We start from the raw sequence: 16758 nt of genomic DNA, 5'->3' as shown, positions 1-16758 counted from the left end.
AGCAGCTTTCGTTTTAGAAATTCAAGGTTCAGTTAAGCAATGGCTCAAAAACTGTCCCGTTGCCTTCCAGAGCTACTAGTCGCCAGTGGGTGAGCACAGAAGAGCCTCTGCATGCCCCACATCCAGTCCATTGTCCCACCTTGCAACAGCACAGAATCCAGAACTCAAACTAGGAAGTTTCTCCTGCCCCTTCATCATTCCCACTTCTGAGCACATGGGGCTGAGAACCTGTCGTTGTAGAACTTTCTGTTCCAAGGATGAAATCTTATGCAATTGCTCAACAGCGCAATCTGCTGGACAAACAAGCACATACCGTATCTGCCTTGCCAAAAAAACCCTTCCTATCATTAGCAGCTTTTAGCTGAAAGAGGGCGCAACGAGAACACCATCAGACAGCCACTGGATGAATGGGCAAATGTGGTTCCAAGTGAGTGTAAAGCGATGCACATTGAGGCAATACAATAAAATCACAACTTCACATATACACTGGTGGCTTCAGAGATGGCAATGAATGACTTGGAAAGGAATCTTAGGGGCTGTGACGGATTGCTCAAGGAAAATGTAAACCCAGGGTGCAGCATCTGCAAAACAAGTTAATTCTGTTCTAAAGATTAGGGAATGGATTGAAAAAAATCTAATACAGTCATAACTTGGGTTGCAAACACTGCAGGTTGCGCGTTTTCGGGTTGCGGACTGCGGACTGCGCCGAACCTGGAAGTACCGGAACGGGTGCACAGTTCAGATCACCCCATCTCAAAAAACTGGAATGGGGCAACCAAAATGACCAAGGCCAGAGGTACTGACCATATTTCACAGTAGAGGAGACAATGACACTGAGGCTAGTTTTATATATGCCTATTTAATGGCTCCCAAAAAGAAAGTATGAGAATACAAAATAATTTATAAGTAATGATTAATCCAATAACATTTCCCCCCAGTCTTGGATTTTATCTTCTTAATGAATGCTAGAAAAGACAGTGGCTGAATTTTAGCCTCTGTGAATGGAGGTTTAAATGCTTGGGGTGCAGGGCGGGGGACACAAAAAGGAAGTGTTCAACCAAAAGCACCACCTCTTCCCCAAATAACCAGAAGACCGAGGGCTTCCATATTAACAAATGCTCAACCTCAAATTCTGTAGATGGAGACAGGGTATGTGGGAGAGAACATCTGCCTGATAAGCGAAAAGGGAGAAAGCTTATGAGCAGCCAGTTTTGATTAACTATGTAGTTATTAAGTCAAGGAAAGAATACTGCAGTTGACAAGAGCTTTCAAAGAGACAAGTAGGCCTCTTCTGTTCTCCATGAACATCAGCAAGGAACAGCGGGACTAAGCCTCTGGCCCCCACCCTCAATATCAAACATTTGCCACTGGCTTGCCGCCTGAACATCTGTAGCAGCAGCACTAATCCATAATCAGCCGTTTGTGCATAGTTTCTTAAACAAACATAAGCTTCCATGCTGTAGATGCCACAGGATACATGTGACATACCTCCAAGGCAGGAGGGTGCGACTGGCAGCATGGCCAGCCTTCCCTACCCGTAGACCCTATATGGGAAGAACAAAAGAAGAGGACTCGTGGTAAAAAGACAACTTCTGAGGCGTGCTGCATGGGGTACACTAAAGGCAGCAGCTGGTAAAACTACGACATTTTGGCACTTTAAGACCCTTCTAAGGGCAGAGAGAGATTTTTCAAGTCTTGTGTGCTTTGGAAGCCATTTGCAAAACAGACGAGGTAAGATGCACAAAGGGGAGGTACCACCCCCTCCAAAAAAACAAAAAAATGCTGCATAGATGCTGTTTCACAAGGAATCAGATTACCCCGGGCCATTGAGTGCCCCACACCTCCCAGTCAGATGTACTGCAGGGGCGCGTTTGCCATGAGTTCCACCGGACCCAGACTGGTTTTACCAAACACCCAAAGCAGGGGGAAAGAGTTGGCAAGACCCGCAGGCGTGCATGTCAGGAGTTAACATCCCACAAGCCAGGATTCTCTCTGGACCACAGGTGCCAGGTCATGTCAGGCGATCATCTTTGGAGGCCTGGGAAGGCAACACAATCGCTGTGCTGGCTTGAATGCCTCAGGTGATGCTCCTCTGAGAAGCTCAACCTGGTCTGCAGGAAGCTCCTGCTCACAAAAGCCAGGAAGTCATTTTCAAGAGATACGGTCAAAGTGGATGAGCGTGTGTGTGCGCGCAGGTGGGGGGGTGAGAGGACACCGGCTGTATCAATTGCAGTGTGTCCAGGAAGACAACATTTTAGGAACAGCAGAGGCACTGAAGCTACTTGATCCTTGCCAGGGCAGCTGCCCTGCGCTCTGTGTTCTGAAACAAGGCTCTGATTAGGTTCTTCACCTCGCTAGGGGAGAATGCGGCTGCAAGAGGCCCTTTGCCATCTGCCCACCTGGGAGAGACAAAAGAAATGGAAAAAGCAAGAGTGGTTATTTAAACAGCTGAGGGAGGGAGGAGAGAAGGGCAGGGAGAGGGAGGGGGGCCTTTTTGTAAACCTCTCTGCCCATGGCTTTCTGTGGTCAGTGGGATGGGGTTTGGGGTCCAATGTTCTTTGCACATTGCTACAGGACCCTGATCCACCCCACCTCAATTCCTGCCCTTTCCTTCCTTCTCTAGCATCTTTTTAAGCAAAGATGTCACATTCTTTAAAGAAGCACACCTAGATCTTGGAAGATTAAATTTATTTATTTGTTTATTTATTTATTATTATTATTATTATTATTATTATTATTATTATTATTAATTCAATTTATACACACCCTATACCTTGAGGTCTCAGGGCATTCCACAACAAGACCACAGCATATAAAATCAAACCAAAAGCAGTAACCCAATAACCACCATCCCAAAAAGCCACATTCTAAAGGGTGTTGGATGTCAATAAAATCAACCAAAGGCCTGGTTAAAAAGGAACATTTTTGCCTGGCACCTAAATGTGTATTATGAATGTGCCAGGCAAACTTCCCTGGGGAGAACATTCCATAGACAGGGAGCCACTACAGAGAAGGCCCGTTCTCATATTGCGACCTTCCAGACCTCTTGAGGAGAGGGCACACAAAGAAGGGCCTCAGAAGATTATCTCAGGGACCGGGTAGGTTCATATGGAAAGAGGTGGTCCTTGAGGCATTGTGGTCCTGATTCGTTATAGGTCAAAACCAGCACTTTGAACTGAGCCCAGAAACTAATTGGTAGCCAGTGCAATTGGACCAGGATCGGTGTTAATATGCTCAAACCGTCTTGCTCCAGTGAGCAACTTGACCGCTGAATTCTGCACTAGCTGAAGTTTCCAAACCGTCTTCAGAGGCAGAACAACCAAAAATGTGTACTGCTACAATAGTCAAAATTTGGGTTTCTCTGGTGAAAACCACCTCGAGTTGGGTGGCTGAGTGGGGCAGGGGGCAGGCACAGAACAAGCATCTAAGCCAGGATATATCATGCCACTGTCTGATGTTTTCAGCTTCTCCCAGACAATCCTTACTGGTCTGGGAGGGCTAACAGGAATAGGGAGGATGCAGAGCAGACTGTATGGAATACCCACCGGTCCACAATTACTTGCAGGCTGGCTTGTAGCACCAACATGAGCTCCTTGAATGTCATCCATTTCGGCACATAGACGGGGACCTCCTCCTGGAAGGGTCTGTTCTGTTTTTCTTCTGGCAGGGGCATGAACACCAGGGGTCCCTCGTCCACCATCGTCTGACAAAGCATGTGCAACCTGTCTGCGTTCTCAGCAGAGATATCCTGCAATATGGCAGAGAGCAAGAGCAAATGGGACAGGGAGGCCGGGTGGTGTCAAAAAACAGGCTCTCTGTGGTGTAATTCATTTTCCTCTAGATGAAATCAGAAAGAACATACTTTTTTTGTTACATGATTTATATACCACTTAATTGCCAAAAAAGTCTAGAGTTTGCATAAAATATAAAATATTAATAAAAAAAAATCAAATGTAAAAAAGAAATTGGCACGATATTTATCTGAACATTTGCACATCCCAGCCCACTTTCCAGGAATTCACAAGGCTTTCTTCATCAGTCTGTCATCAGATTAGCAAGAAAAGTGTTTCAAGTAGCACACTTAGATCGCTTTTACAAGAGATGCAGAAACTGGAGGTTTAAATTTTGCATGTCTCAGAAGACATCAAAGCTTGATGCAGAGAAGTAGACTTATTCTTATAGTTTTAACTTCTGCTGCCACCTTACGCTGGGAATAGTCCCAAATATTTCCCTTGAAGTAACAGTCCAAGATGAGGTCTTTTCAACCAAGACGGAAAATATGTGCCCATCAGGACGTTCAAAATAATCTCCTGCATAAGAAGTGTGTAACACTTGACCCCTCTCTCTCTCTTTTAAAAGAAGCCAATTCCCATCCGAGCAGCATATCCACAAGTTCAAAAGCAGCTGTATTAAACTTAAAGATATAGATACCGACAGATGAAATTGCCATTGTGCTTTTTGTTTTTTTAAATGGAGTGATTCATGCTATGGAAATTGGAAAAGTAAGGCTTGCAGAGCGTGAGATGCTGCTAGGGGCGGCTTTTCCATCATCGTAAGAATTGGCTCTAACTTTCTAAAACGTGAACCAGATCCACAGAAGAAAGGCTGCTCACACTAAGAGAAGCAACTGTGTTTGCGGGGAGGAGTGGAACTCAATTACATTGAGAAACCACCTGTGGCCCACACGGTTCTCACCTCCAAGGCAGCAATTCTGCTGATGATCTCAGTGAGAGCGGAGTTAAGCAGAGTCCCCATGGCTTTGCAGTAGATATTCACTGGAAGAACGTCCTGCCAGACCTTGCCAAGCCTCTTCAGCTGGTGCAAGACCTTGAAAGAAACTGCACCTTCTTAATACATACAAACCTAAGACGACTCACAATGTTACTGGTAGGAGTGGGGAGGAACAGGCAGTGGCAGGATGCAGCTTAGAAAAGAGATGGAGGGATTCTTGTAATACAGTGGCACAATGATTCTTGAAATTAATCCATTCCAGGAGTCTGTTCAACTCCCAAAACCGTACAAAAATGGTTTTGAAACTTGGTTCAAAAACCAAGGCATGGCTTCTGATCGCCTGCAGGAGCTTCCTGCACTCAATCAGAAGCCGTGGAAGCCACATTGGAACGTTCAGCTTCCCAAAAATGTTTGCAAACCGGAACACTCACTTCCAGGTTTGCGATGTTCGAGAGCCAAGCCATTCGACTACCAAGGTACTAGAATTTGGAGTCATTCCAGGAAAACTGACAGGCAGAAAATTCAGAAAGTTTCAGAAATTGTTTCTTCACACAACTCACAGCCAATTTATGGGTGTCTCTGTGGCAGAGATGGCTGTGAAAGGGGGAGCTTTGATGATTAAGTAGAACCTCCAGGTTCAGATATAGTATACCACTCAATACCAGTTAGTGTGGGGAGTGATGACAACAGGAGAAGGCTGTGGCTCTCATGCCTTGCTTGGACGTTTCCTGGCGGAATCTGCATGGCCAGGGTTGGAAACAGGGGAATAGACTAAACAGGCCCAGTAGGGCTCTCCTGATCTTCCTTCATTGCACAGAACAGCACCTGCCTTTCAGTCTCAGTGTAATGTGCAGATTGCCAATGACGGGCGCTGTAAAAGCTTGCAGCCGATCCCTCGAAAGCTTCACCTCCACTCACCTGCCGCACAGCTTTGTTTGCCGCTGAATAGTTGTCGTCATCATCCACGCTGGAGAGATCCCTGGCGCTTGAGAGTCTCTCCAGGAGTTCCTCCTTTTGCACTCGCATCTGGGCCAGGAAACACTCTGTCCCTGTGGGGAAGAGGGAGAAGTCTCAACTCTGGCCTTGAATTCCAAGAACCATAACACCACCAGTTTCTGACCTACCCAAAGATCTACCTCTTCATAAGCAGCAGGTCCCTGCAAAGTACACCAGGAGAATTTTCAAGGGACCTCAGGGGAATGTTCCTCTGCACTTGTGGTGAGTCCCACAGAAATACAATTCAAAAAAAAAATCGGGCAGAGGGATTGCTTCTGTGGGTTGACAAATTTACTAGTTTTCAGGGTCACCTGTGGTTCCTTCCCACACCCCTTTCTCGCTAGAACAATCTTCCCCCACCTTGCGTCCTCCAGATGCTGTTGGACTACAACTCTCATCTTCCTTAAGCATTGTCCATGCTGGCTGCAGTTGATGGGAGCTGGAGTCCAAATGTCTGGAGAGCATCAGGTTGGTATAACCAGAAGTAGAACCTGGACTGTACCACAATGCCACACACCCCGCACCACATATCCCTGTTATAATTGAATCTCTGTTTGCATTTGAAAGGTACGCTGCTTTGAGAATCCAGCTAGGTTGGAAAGCAGGGTGGAAATACCCATAAACATGAACAAGTAAGTTTCCTCCAGGCTCACCAAGTTTCCTGAAACCAGGCACCAGGTCAACAAATGTGGCTATTCCATCAATTAGGTGGCCCCGGAATTGGTGGCCCAGGGTCAGAAGGTGGTGTGCAATGTACATGCAGTTGTTGTGATGTATAGCAGCCAGCTGGGGAAGTTTCTGAAGGTTTTCTCTAGGGAGGAGAAAAGAAGGGGGAGAGCAGATATTCCCAGATGAGACAGTTTTTGATCATTTTCCTCTGCAACCATCTAAAGAAAATAAAGCCACCAGGTTTCCCAGAGCAGGAATGTTGTTCTGTCTATATGCTTAGAACAGAAATGTGGTCTCTCGGATGCTTTTGGGGACCAACTCCCAACATTTCTGATCATTGGTCCTGCTAGCTGAGGCTGATGTGTGTCAGAGCCCAACACTTTATCAAGGGCTACATGTCTCCCATCCTTGGGGTAGAAAACCCCTAAAAGAGGAAGGGAGAGAGGTGAAGGCAGAGGGAGGGCAGTCCTTTGGGATCATGCAGTGCCCATTTGGAGTTGGCATAGCACAGCAATGAGATATGTTAGCTGCCAGTGGAGGAGCCTGCTGTTGCATCTTACTTCAGACTGCATGGGTTTAGGCAAGCTGTTCTCCAGCCCCTGCATGGAATGTAAAGCTGCTGTTGCTCAAATATTTCTGAAATTTCCAAAGGATCACTGTCCAAAGACATTAAGCCATATCTTCATAAAGGTGCTTTGGTTTTTTTAAGAGAGAACAAAAGGAGGAAAGGGGGACTGAAGAAACAAAGATTTTTCACCTCCCTGGCGAGGTTTTTCATGCCACTCACTTGTGATACATCGGCACCACATCACAGAACAGATGAAAGATGTTCCGCACTGAGTAGAAGAGCTGGATGCAGCTGGGGGGGGGGGCAGGGAGAAGAAAGGAAAAGCAGAAACATTATCTGAGTTGTGTGGCTGAAAGCATCATAGCTACAGCACAAAATGCTTGCAGGACTTAAGCATTTGTTGGCTGCATGGCAGGCCTACTTTCATACCCACTCAACCCCCCCCCCCCGAGATCAGCTGAGCCCAAACAATTCACTCAGAATCCTCACCACTGATCCGTGCTGGTTGAGGCCTCTTGGAGTGTCTGATAAGCCAACACCATCAACTTCTGTACAGATTCACTGATGCGGCAGGCAGGAAATGAAAAGGTGTGGCGGCTCAACCTTTTCTCATTCTCCAAATCTGTTGCCTGCTTGTCAAGACCCTCAGATACTTTTTGCACCTTTAACTGGTCACCTGCTCCGGGGTCAGGCATTTTGGGCAGAATTACAGAGGAGTCTGGGGTAATCTAGGAAGGGAAAATAAAGATGTACACTGGAGGGGAGGGATGGAAGCGAAACTGCAGCACAAGCAAAATACCAACTTAGGGCACAACTGAACTAACTTAAGAAATTCCAGAGGTGTGACAAGTGTTAGTATCTTGTAGCAAAAGCAAAGAGCGGTGTGGCAGCTTTAGCACTACAAAGGGTTATGCCACAATAAAATTGTTAGCTGTTAAGGCGCAACAAGACCGTTTTAGACTAGTTTGACTTTCATGGCTACTTCTGAGGAATTCTAATGATATTAGGAGGATTGAATAGCTCCTAACACTGTATTCAATTAATACCCCAGGCCACCCTTCAAAGAACTCAGATTGATCTACATATAGTTTTCTCCCCTGCTTCTGTTTGATCCCTCAACAACCCTATGAGGTAGGCCTGAGAGAAAATGACTGGCCCAAGGTCAAGTGTTTAATGACTGCGTTGGGATTGGAATGCAGGACTTTTAACATGCCTGGAAGGAAGACCACTAAAAGTTGTGATCTTCCGTTTTTCCAGAAAGAACAGAATACAAGTCCAATTAGGAAGAGGGGAAAAACTTACTACAAGAGTGCCTAGGAAGACCATAGAAACAACCCAGGTTAGATTTACTGCACAGCCCAGCAGGCCCCAAACATACCGCACCGGCCTGAATACAAGCCTCACTTTTCCCCCAAATTCTGACCATGAAAAGTTAAAACGCAGCTAAAATTTGTGACCTTACAAAAATGGGCTTTTACGATATCACTGCTGAAACAGACATAAGGTAACACTGAACAGGTGTGAATGGCTGTGGAATTTTAAGGGAGCAACTTATATTCAAGTATTGTCTTTTTTTTTTTCTTGAATTTTAAAGATGTGGCTTATATTCGGGTGCGGCTTATATTCGGGCCAATATGGTTCTAAACAGATCTTTGCAGAGCAGCACAACTCTGTATGGGGATCTTGCATTTCCTGTTTCAAAAACTGTACTTTGTTCAAAATAAAGAGCTATCCCACAGCACTGCCTGATTCACATACTTTGGAATAACTTAAAAGACAAAAAAAAAAAAACATATCACGAACATGTAAGCATGGTTAACAACACAAAGGATTACATGATCCACCTGGAAAAATACTCAAACACTGGGGAAATAAGCAGAGGTTCTATTGGCTCAGCTACCTTTATGGTGTTGTGTATTTCTGATGTCATCAGATTTCTGGCTGCCACTATCACATCCTGGCATTTCTTATTAGCAAAGTGGCAGTTGACGTTACGGGCATAGGTCAGCAAGTCGGTGGCATCCTCCTTTAGGAACCGCATGTCCTTTAAGGCTTTTTCGAACTCCTCAGTAGCTTTAATAACCTAAACCAGGGGGTGGGGGAGAGAGGAGGAACAGTGAGCCCCGTAAATGCTACCCATGGGTGGAACAGAAGGCCCAGCACTGGGAATGAATGTGCCTGTCTCCAGCTTTCAGGCTTTGAATCCCCATAAAATAAGGAAATTATGGATCATTTGGTTTAGTAGCAGGCCATGGGAAGCTGACACATTACAATTTATCAGACGCTATAGCGGCCTACTAACAACAGTGAAAAAAGGAAGACACTCAGGAAAAGATCCGTTATTTTAGTATGTGCAACTTTTACCTTCGTCCGCTAAGCAAACCTTTACAACAACAATTCAAGGGCTAACTCTGAAAGCAAAGGGAAGAGGGTTTAGGGAACTGCTCCACAGGCCTTTCCCATCCTTCACAGTCCCTCAGCTGCTGCAACACTCACCTCAATATACTGCCCCAGTTTGCTGCTGTTGTTTGGGATCGAATGCACCAAACAGTCACGAATGAGACAGTCCGAAATGTCCTTCCAGATTGTATCACCCAACACCTCTGCCAGGACAAGATTGGAGCTGTTCTCCTCCTCTGCACAGTGTTCAAGTGGAACACCTGGGAAAACAGTTACAGAGTTAAGAATGTATGAATAATCATGGCCCCCTCGATGCCCTGGCACAAAACACCAGCATGCACAATAGGGGCAGCTCCCCTCGTCAGATTTCCTCTGCATTTGGAAAACAGTGGCATAATTTTTAGAAGCTTCAACGGCTAGGCTGGTGAACCTTTGTCCCTCCAGATGTTGCTGAACTTCAACTTTTATCATTCCTGACCACTGGCCATGATGGATGAGGCTGATGCGAGTTGGAGTACAACATTTGGTAGGCCACAGGTTCCCTAGCCAAGTTCTGTGGCATCCTCCTCAGCAACACACAAAAAGTTCTCCTGACCCACTCTGACTGCCACTTCCCATGGTTCCGGCTAGCAAGGAGCTCCGTACCTAAATGATACTTGTGAAGAATCTCGAGTACCAGTTTGATCCTGGCAAACACTTCTACGGGGGACGGATGGCCAAGATTGGAGCCCACAGACCTAAACCTCAGTGTGACGGCATCAGGGTGCTCCTCAGGTAGGGGCTGCAATGACGGGTGGGAGATGAGCGGCTTGAGGATGTACTTCAGCAGCAACTGTCCTGGCACAAGGAACAGGGAAGGAAGGAGCCATTAACAGCCAGGGTTGAAAGACAAAGTAGAAGAAGCATGCTGGGCAGCATTTCCACTTGGGCTGCTGCAACATTCCTTGAATTGGTCTAGCAGCTTAACTTAAGTGTGAAGATAGTACAAGGGGTGGGCAAGGAAGAAGAGGGTAGTAGCTCCTCCTGGAGCAAGCAAGAGGAATTCTAAAATACTGCTCTCAACGAAGAAAAGATACAACTATTGCAATTTGACTTTGTATATTTAATTAAACTCTTTCCCACATCTCCATGAATGTTTTAACTACTGAGCTACAACCCTTTCATGCTTACAAGAGCATCACCCCTGTCCAATGCTATTCCTGACTGACTAGGCAAAAGAGAGAAGAGATAGAAAAGAAAATATTAACTGAGCTATACTGAAGATGGAAGAAGGATGCCTCCCCACTGTTTTAGGAGCTGATTAAGAACAGACTGCTGTGAGGGAAGAGGGAAGCAAGTCTCTGATTTTAATCCAGAAAAACAGCTTTGCTTCAGGCATCTAAAGTTTGGAAACCTGATCCAATTCTAATGGCATATGGTTTTAACTACAGCCAAATTTTGGTTGTTGCCAGTGAAAATCACTTACCGAAGTGCCTGAACTTCAAACGCAGCTCGTCCAGGACAGCAAATGCCTGCAGCACAGACGCAACTGTTGGGCCAGGGACCACATCCTCCTTGGACAACACCTTGCACAAATGCAGCTCTGTCTCCATGGCTGACTCCAGGCTGCCCGCTTCTAAGCAAGAAGTGGCAGAGGACAAGCCCCCGTTACAGCAAAACATTGGCTTCAAAGCCAAAGCAAAAGAGCAAACACAGAGAACGGGTTTTGCATGGCCTGCCTTTCCAGACTTCAATATCAATTCACAGGCAATTCCACAAATAGTGTTGCTTGCATGTGTTCAGTAACAGCCAATGAGATGCATATCCCATGTTGGTATGGATATTTACAAATAGCAAGAGACCATCACTCCATGGTACAGCACATGCTTTGCATATAGAAGGTCTCATGTTCAATGCATGACAGCTGGAGGGGGGGGGGAGTCAGGTAGCATGCAATGGAAAAGACCTGCCCTTGCAAATCATTAATACTAAACTAAATGAGCAAATAATCTGAGTCAGTATATTATATTATATTATTATTATTATATATTATATATTATATATACCCCGCCCATCTGGCTGGGTTTCCCCCGCCACTCTGGGCGGCTTCCAACAAATACCAAAATACATTAAAATATCACAGATTAAAAACTTCCCTAAACAGGGCTGCTTTTAGGTGTTTTCTAAATGTCAGGTAGTTGTTTATCTCCTTGACCTCCGATGGAAGACAGCATGCCATATATCAACCATATAAATGTGATCAGGGTTGTGTATTTATTAACAAACTGTAAATCTTAAAAAGCAGCAGCAGCAATAAGAAGTCAGCTTCCCATGTTACTAGCTTTAACATCTTGGGATAGACTCCTCTATAAAAGAGGATGCATATAAAACACAAAACAATAGATAGGACAGAGAAAGCTCATCCTTCCTGAATCCAGAATTGCTTTCCTTCCCCTGTTACACTCTGCCGCAATCCTGCCAGAGAGCTCAGAAACATGTAAAGTGCAGAGTGCCAGGAGACATAAAATCTTCAAGATGTAACCTGCAGAACATGCTTGACCTGTTTTAAATCTGCAAACCCAAACAGTTCCTTGTCAACATTCAGAAAAAGGCAGGCAGGATGGCAGGCTTTGAGAGAGGATTCAGCACCGGGGGGGGGGGGGGGGGGGCACAGAATGTCCATAATTTTTGAGTTGGTTCTGCACTTTGTGAACACCAAACTGAACACAGCCCACAAAAAATGCACTATGGCCTGTCAGGTCCTTGACAAGCCACACACACACAAGTCTCTTTCTGCAGTCACAGACAAGCAGAAATAAAAGGATGCTTATCCACCAACCACCAAAAAAATTTCTAGGCACTCTGAAATTTGATGCCGGTTCCTACAAGTTTCAGCCAACCAACACTTCCAAGTGCTCTTCAAAATTTCCCAACTCTTCCAAGTTTGTCAACACAGACAATAATATTACAATAGACATTGCTAACCATAAAATTATATGCATTTCAATTACTTTGGTTGCACTACCCAAGGACAAAAGGAATCATTACTTTTTTGTATAGAACTTCCAGCACTTGTGAATTTCTTTGTATCCATTTGCTTGCTTGTTGTTTTTAACAGTGCCATAAGGTACATTACTAATATTCCCATTGCCCCCACCAGACAGGGAACAGTGGTTGAGAAGGAGTAGCCTATGTATAGTCAAGAATAAGTCCACAGGAAAGCAATTCTTGAACCAAGCCCAATAATTGAACCACAATAACTCTGGAGGGGAAATTTGCCTATAAGCCCTCTTAGATTCTATTATGTGATCAAACAGGACAATAAAGCCTGACGGAACCACATACAGTGGTACCTCTACTTACGAATTTAATGCATTCCGAACGCACATTTGTAAGTCGAAAAAAATTGTAAGTCAAATCCGATAGGAATGCATTGGGAGAAAAAATTCGTAAGTAGAAGCAACCCTATCTAAAAATTCATAAGTAGAAAAAATCCTATCTAAACCACATCCAAGATGGCGGTCGGAGCTCCATTCGTAAGTAGAAACATTCGTAAGTAGAGTTATTTGTAAGTAGAGGTACCACTGTATACTCTCTGTACTAACACTTTAGTTGTGCAAAGACTACTAACATATTAATCTTATAAAGGCCTACACATATATGAATATGTATTTGCAGGACCATTTTTCCAATTTGCAACAAGGCTGGGTCACAAGAACTTAAGATACAATTTTTTACTAAGTGATACTATTTGTCCAACCAAGTACCATTCACTCTGGCTGGCAATGGCTCCAGCACCTGCTACCTGACTTTCTTAAAAATCTGGAATGCCAGAGCTTAAATCTGGAACTTTCTGAATGCAGAACACATGATGTACCACTGAGATATCCTCCCCTCCACCAGAGATCAGCCAAAGTCAAATTGTCTGCTGTTTCACCTCTGCCCTCCAAAAGGTACACATTCACAACCCCCAAACAACGCCCTCCGCCAAACCTTTTGATTGAGGAACCTTCCACACAGCCATTTGCTGCCACTCCAGACCCAAGAGGTAGATAATGTTTTGGGTCTGCATCGTGAGCTCCCTGCGGAGCGCCTTCAGAATCTTCAGCTCAAAGCCTCGACGTGACTCCAGCATTTTCAGAATCCCCCGGGCCTGACAGAATGGTGGAGAAAGAGACAAAGAGTAAGTAACTGCACAAACAGAAGCTAAGCAAGTCCGTTCTTAGAGGGACACAAAGGTCCAAGCAGTCACAGAAGACCACCAGTCCCCAAAGCAACTGGAATTACCTTGTTCAGGTGGCATGCTGCTGACACATACTTCTTTTGTGGCAGCAAGGCATTGAACTGTTTGAGAGCAGTTTCGAACTTTAAAATAAAAAGGGAAAATCACTGTTGACTATATTCAGAATGAGGTCTGAAAAAACAAAGAAATAGATTGGCATGGCAACTGGGGAAGAAAGGCCCCTCTCTCACCTCCTGCAGCTGTTTCAGCCCACTCAGAACTAGTGTGTCTCTCTCCAGTTGCTGTTTCAGCTCAGAAAATTCTGCAATGGCCACGTTCAGGTCATGCTGAACCTGGGAAGGAGCCACAAAACCAAAGCATTTGTAGAATTCTGGGTTGCAAACATTATTTAGCTGTTTTTTATTACATGTTGTACCTCCTTTTTGTAGGGCTAAGCATGGAAGGCATACTCCTTGGGCCTATGGAAGCTTCTTAGCATCTAGGGAGGTCTAGATACAGTATTATTTGAGAATGAAAAGCCCTGTGCTGTGATGTTCAGGCATCAAGGTCACAAAAAAAAGTTACTTTCCAATTCGCAGTTATTTTATGATCATATAATTTTATGGGGCTTTTTTGTCAGACATTTGGACTGGCAATATCAAACTTCTTAGTCCTTCTAACTAGCTGAAGACTCAGTTCTGGCAAAGGCCCGTTATTTTTCTTTGCATCACCTCAATCTCAATCCTGGACTTCAGCTGGTCAATGTTGCCAGAAAGTTCCTCCACTTGGGATTCCAAATCTTTGGCACTCTGCATACTGGGCAGAAACTCTATATACCTCTTGTTGACCATGCTGCAGACTTCATCCTAGAAGAGCGGAAGGAGACGTCACTTCAAACTTACATAAAATCACAGAAGTGCAATAACTCATGGAACCCAATCAGTTGACCAAAAGCATGATTCTCTATTTGCCAGTTCCTCAGAGATTGCAAGCAACCCAATTTAACACAAGTAGATAAAAGGCGTAGCAAACAAAGTCCCTGCACAGCCAATTATCTTTAGAGGCCTCAAGTAAGCAACATATGTTGTATGCTGCAGCGGAAGACAAATAACCCCCAAGTAGTCAAATTGATCCAGAGAGAACTTCTCTCTGGTCCAATTCCAATAACATCTGGTTAAAGAACATGGGAGGACTAGATGACCAACTCTATGGAAAAAGGCCAAAGTTCAGTGGCAGAGCATCAACTTTGGATGCTGAAGGTCTCAGGTTTGATTTCCAATTGCATCTCCAGGTGGGTCTGTAGCTGTCCCCTGGAGAAGCTGCTACCAGTTTGTGTGTAGACAATACTGAGCTGGAATGACCAAAGGTGTGACTCAGCGTAAGGAAACATCTTACATTCCTATTCTATGGCAAGAGGTTTCAAAATCCTTTAACAAATAAAACAAAAAGCATTGCACACACCAGTGTAGAACTCTGAAAAAACTACCTACCAGGTGAAAAAATTAACATGCCAACTCATTACAGCATGGAATAGTGGTTAGTGTTGCACTAGGGCCTAGCACAGTATTTCTCAAACTTGGGCCTCCAGATGTTTTTTGGGACAACTCCAATCACCGCTAGCTAGCAAGACCAGCGGTCAGGGATGGTGGCAATTGTGGTCCCAAAGCAGCTAGAGCAGGGGTCCCCAAACTACGGCCCCCGGGCCGGATGCGGCCCAATCGGCCTTCCAATCCGGCCCGCGACGACCCCCGCCGCCCGCTGCCGCCGCCCGCTCTCACGGCGCGCGGCGCAGCGGCGATCTGAAAAATCGGCAAAAAATCGCCGAAAATCCTTTGTGCGCATGCGTACGGGCCTCTCCCGACCCGGAAGAGGTCATTTCTGGTGCACTTCCGGGTCGGGGGAGGCCCATACGCATGCGCACAAGCGATTTTCGCCGATTTTTTTTCTGCCCGTGTGCGTGTGCGCATGCGCACGGGCGAGCACTCCCCCGCCCTCCGGCCCGCTGCGCGCGCACTCCCCTGCAGTCCGGCCCACCGCGCGGTCGGCGCGGCGGGCACCGGCCCGCCGCTCCGTAAGTCTGGGGACCCCTGAGCTAGAGCCTTAAGTTTGGGAAACTTTACTGGCCTAGCAGATCAGGATTAAAATCTCTACCCGGCCATGAAGCTCAGCAGGTGGCCCTTGAGCCAGTCACTGTCTCTCCCAGCCTAGCCTACCTCTCAAGTTGTTGTGGGAGTAAAATGGGGAGAATTGTAGAAGCAACCTTGAGCTCCTTGGAAGAAAGGTGAAATATACGCATGATGATGAATAACTAGAATAATACATAATTCCGCACGGGCTCAGAAACACTCAGGCTTAGATCGCTCTATTAAAGGGTTTCATGGGGTAAAAGGAAGGCTTCGAATGGGGCGGCGCCCATGTGAGCCCCGCCCCTCTGCGGGCAAGTCCCCGCCCACTATGTGACGGGAGCCCCCGCCCACCTCTCTTCCCCTTCCCCCCTCCCCTTCATCGCACCTTGAGCTCCTCCACCCGGCAAGAGAGGCGGGAGATGCGGCCGCTGAGCCCCTCCTTCTCCAGGGGGCCCGTGCAGGCCAGCACGGCTTCCACTAGCGAGGCGGTCCTCGCTTTCGCCTCGGCCTTTTCCGCCATGAGGGAGCCGGCACCTTCGTCAGCAGAAGCCGCTGCCGCCGCCAGCTCTTCTTCTCCTCAGCCGCGCGAAAGGCATCACGGGAAAAAGAACGCGCGTCAGCCTTTCCCGCCGGGAGAAGCCTTACATTCCCAGAGTGCCCTGCGCCCGCCCTGGGAGGACCGCCCGTAGAGTTGGGGCTCCGGGGAAGGGTAGAGCGGCACGCGCAGGATACGTGCTTCGGGTCTCACGTGGATAGGCGTTTCTTAGGCCGGAAATGCGGGTCTTGACATCTAAAAACAGAGACACCGGACGAGGAGAAATGGCACTGAGGCACTCTCGAGAGTGAACGTGTGCATTTGTTAAGTAATTAAAACGTGGCGTGCTTTTGCATTTACGTGCTTTCGCAAAGCTTACATAGGAAATGGGAGCGGGGAGCCATAGAGGTGTCGAGGGGTAGAGCGCCGCAGCTCCGTTTCCTTAAGAAAATCCGAACGAGGCCCAATGGCGGCTGCGCATCTGTTCCCATAGATATAGAAATATAGAGCAGCTTCTGCATTGGATCCCTTT

General features: G+C 46.2%; 1 protein-coding gene across 1 annotated transcript; it reads right to left on the bottom strand.

The window, feature by feature from the left end:
- Window positions 1-840: 840 nt before the first annotated feature.
- On the bottom strand, window positions 841-16308 carry ZW10 (zw10 kinetochore protein). Its single transcript, XM_035139704.3, has 16 exons — window positions 16077-16308; window positions 14297-14431; window positions 13817-13918; window positions 13631-13708; window positions 13337-13496; window positions 10830-10979; window positions 10010-10201; window positions 9461-9624; window positions 8865-9047; window positions 7454-7692; window positions 7184-7255; window positions 6381-6538; window positions 5650-5780; window positions 4696-4827; window positions 3546-3748; window positions 841-2399 (listed from the first exon to the last, which is right to left on the bottom strand). Exons 1-16 carry the CDS (start codon window positions 16209-16211, stop codon window positions 2279-2281), a joined length of 2355 nt encoding a protein of 784 aa, XP_034995595.1. The 5' UTR covers window positions 16212-16308; the 3' UTR covers window positions 841-2278.
- Between the last annotated feature and the right edge of the window lie 450 nt (window positions 16309-16758).

The sequence above is a fragment of the Zootoca vivipara genome, chromosome 14 (assembly GCF_965207765.1).
Source record: "Zootoca vivipara chromosome 14, rZooViv2.hap1.1, whole genome shotgun sequence".
Lineage (NCBI taxonomy): Eukaryota > Metazoa > Chordata > Lepidosauria > Squamata > Lacertidae > Zootoca > Zootoca vivipara.
Note: the sequence above shows the minus strand (reverse complement) of the source record. Positions and strands in the feature narration are given on the sequence as shown.

What these genes read in the sequence shown, in the direction of transcription:
- ZW10 (XM_035139704.3), bottom strand. Translation starts at nt 16,211, where the DNA reads ATGGCGGAAAAGGCCGAGGCGAAAGCGAGGACCGCCTCGCTAGTGGAA. An exon ending in TTTGAAGTTCAGGCACTTCG is followed by an intron (nt 10,202 to 10,829) that starts GTAAGTGATTTT and finishes TCCTTGTGCCAG; the next exon opens with GACAGTTGCTGCTGAAGTAC. An exon ending in CTGCAAGTAATTGTGGACCG is followed by an intron (nt 2,400 to 3,545) that starts GTGGGTATTCCA and finishes TGTCTCTCCCAG; the next exon opens with GTGGGCAGATGGCAAAGGGC.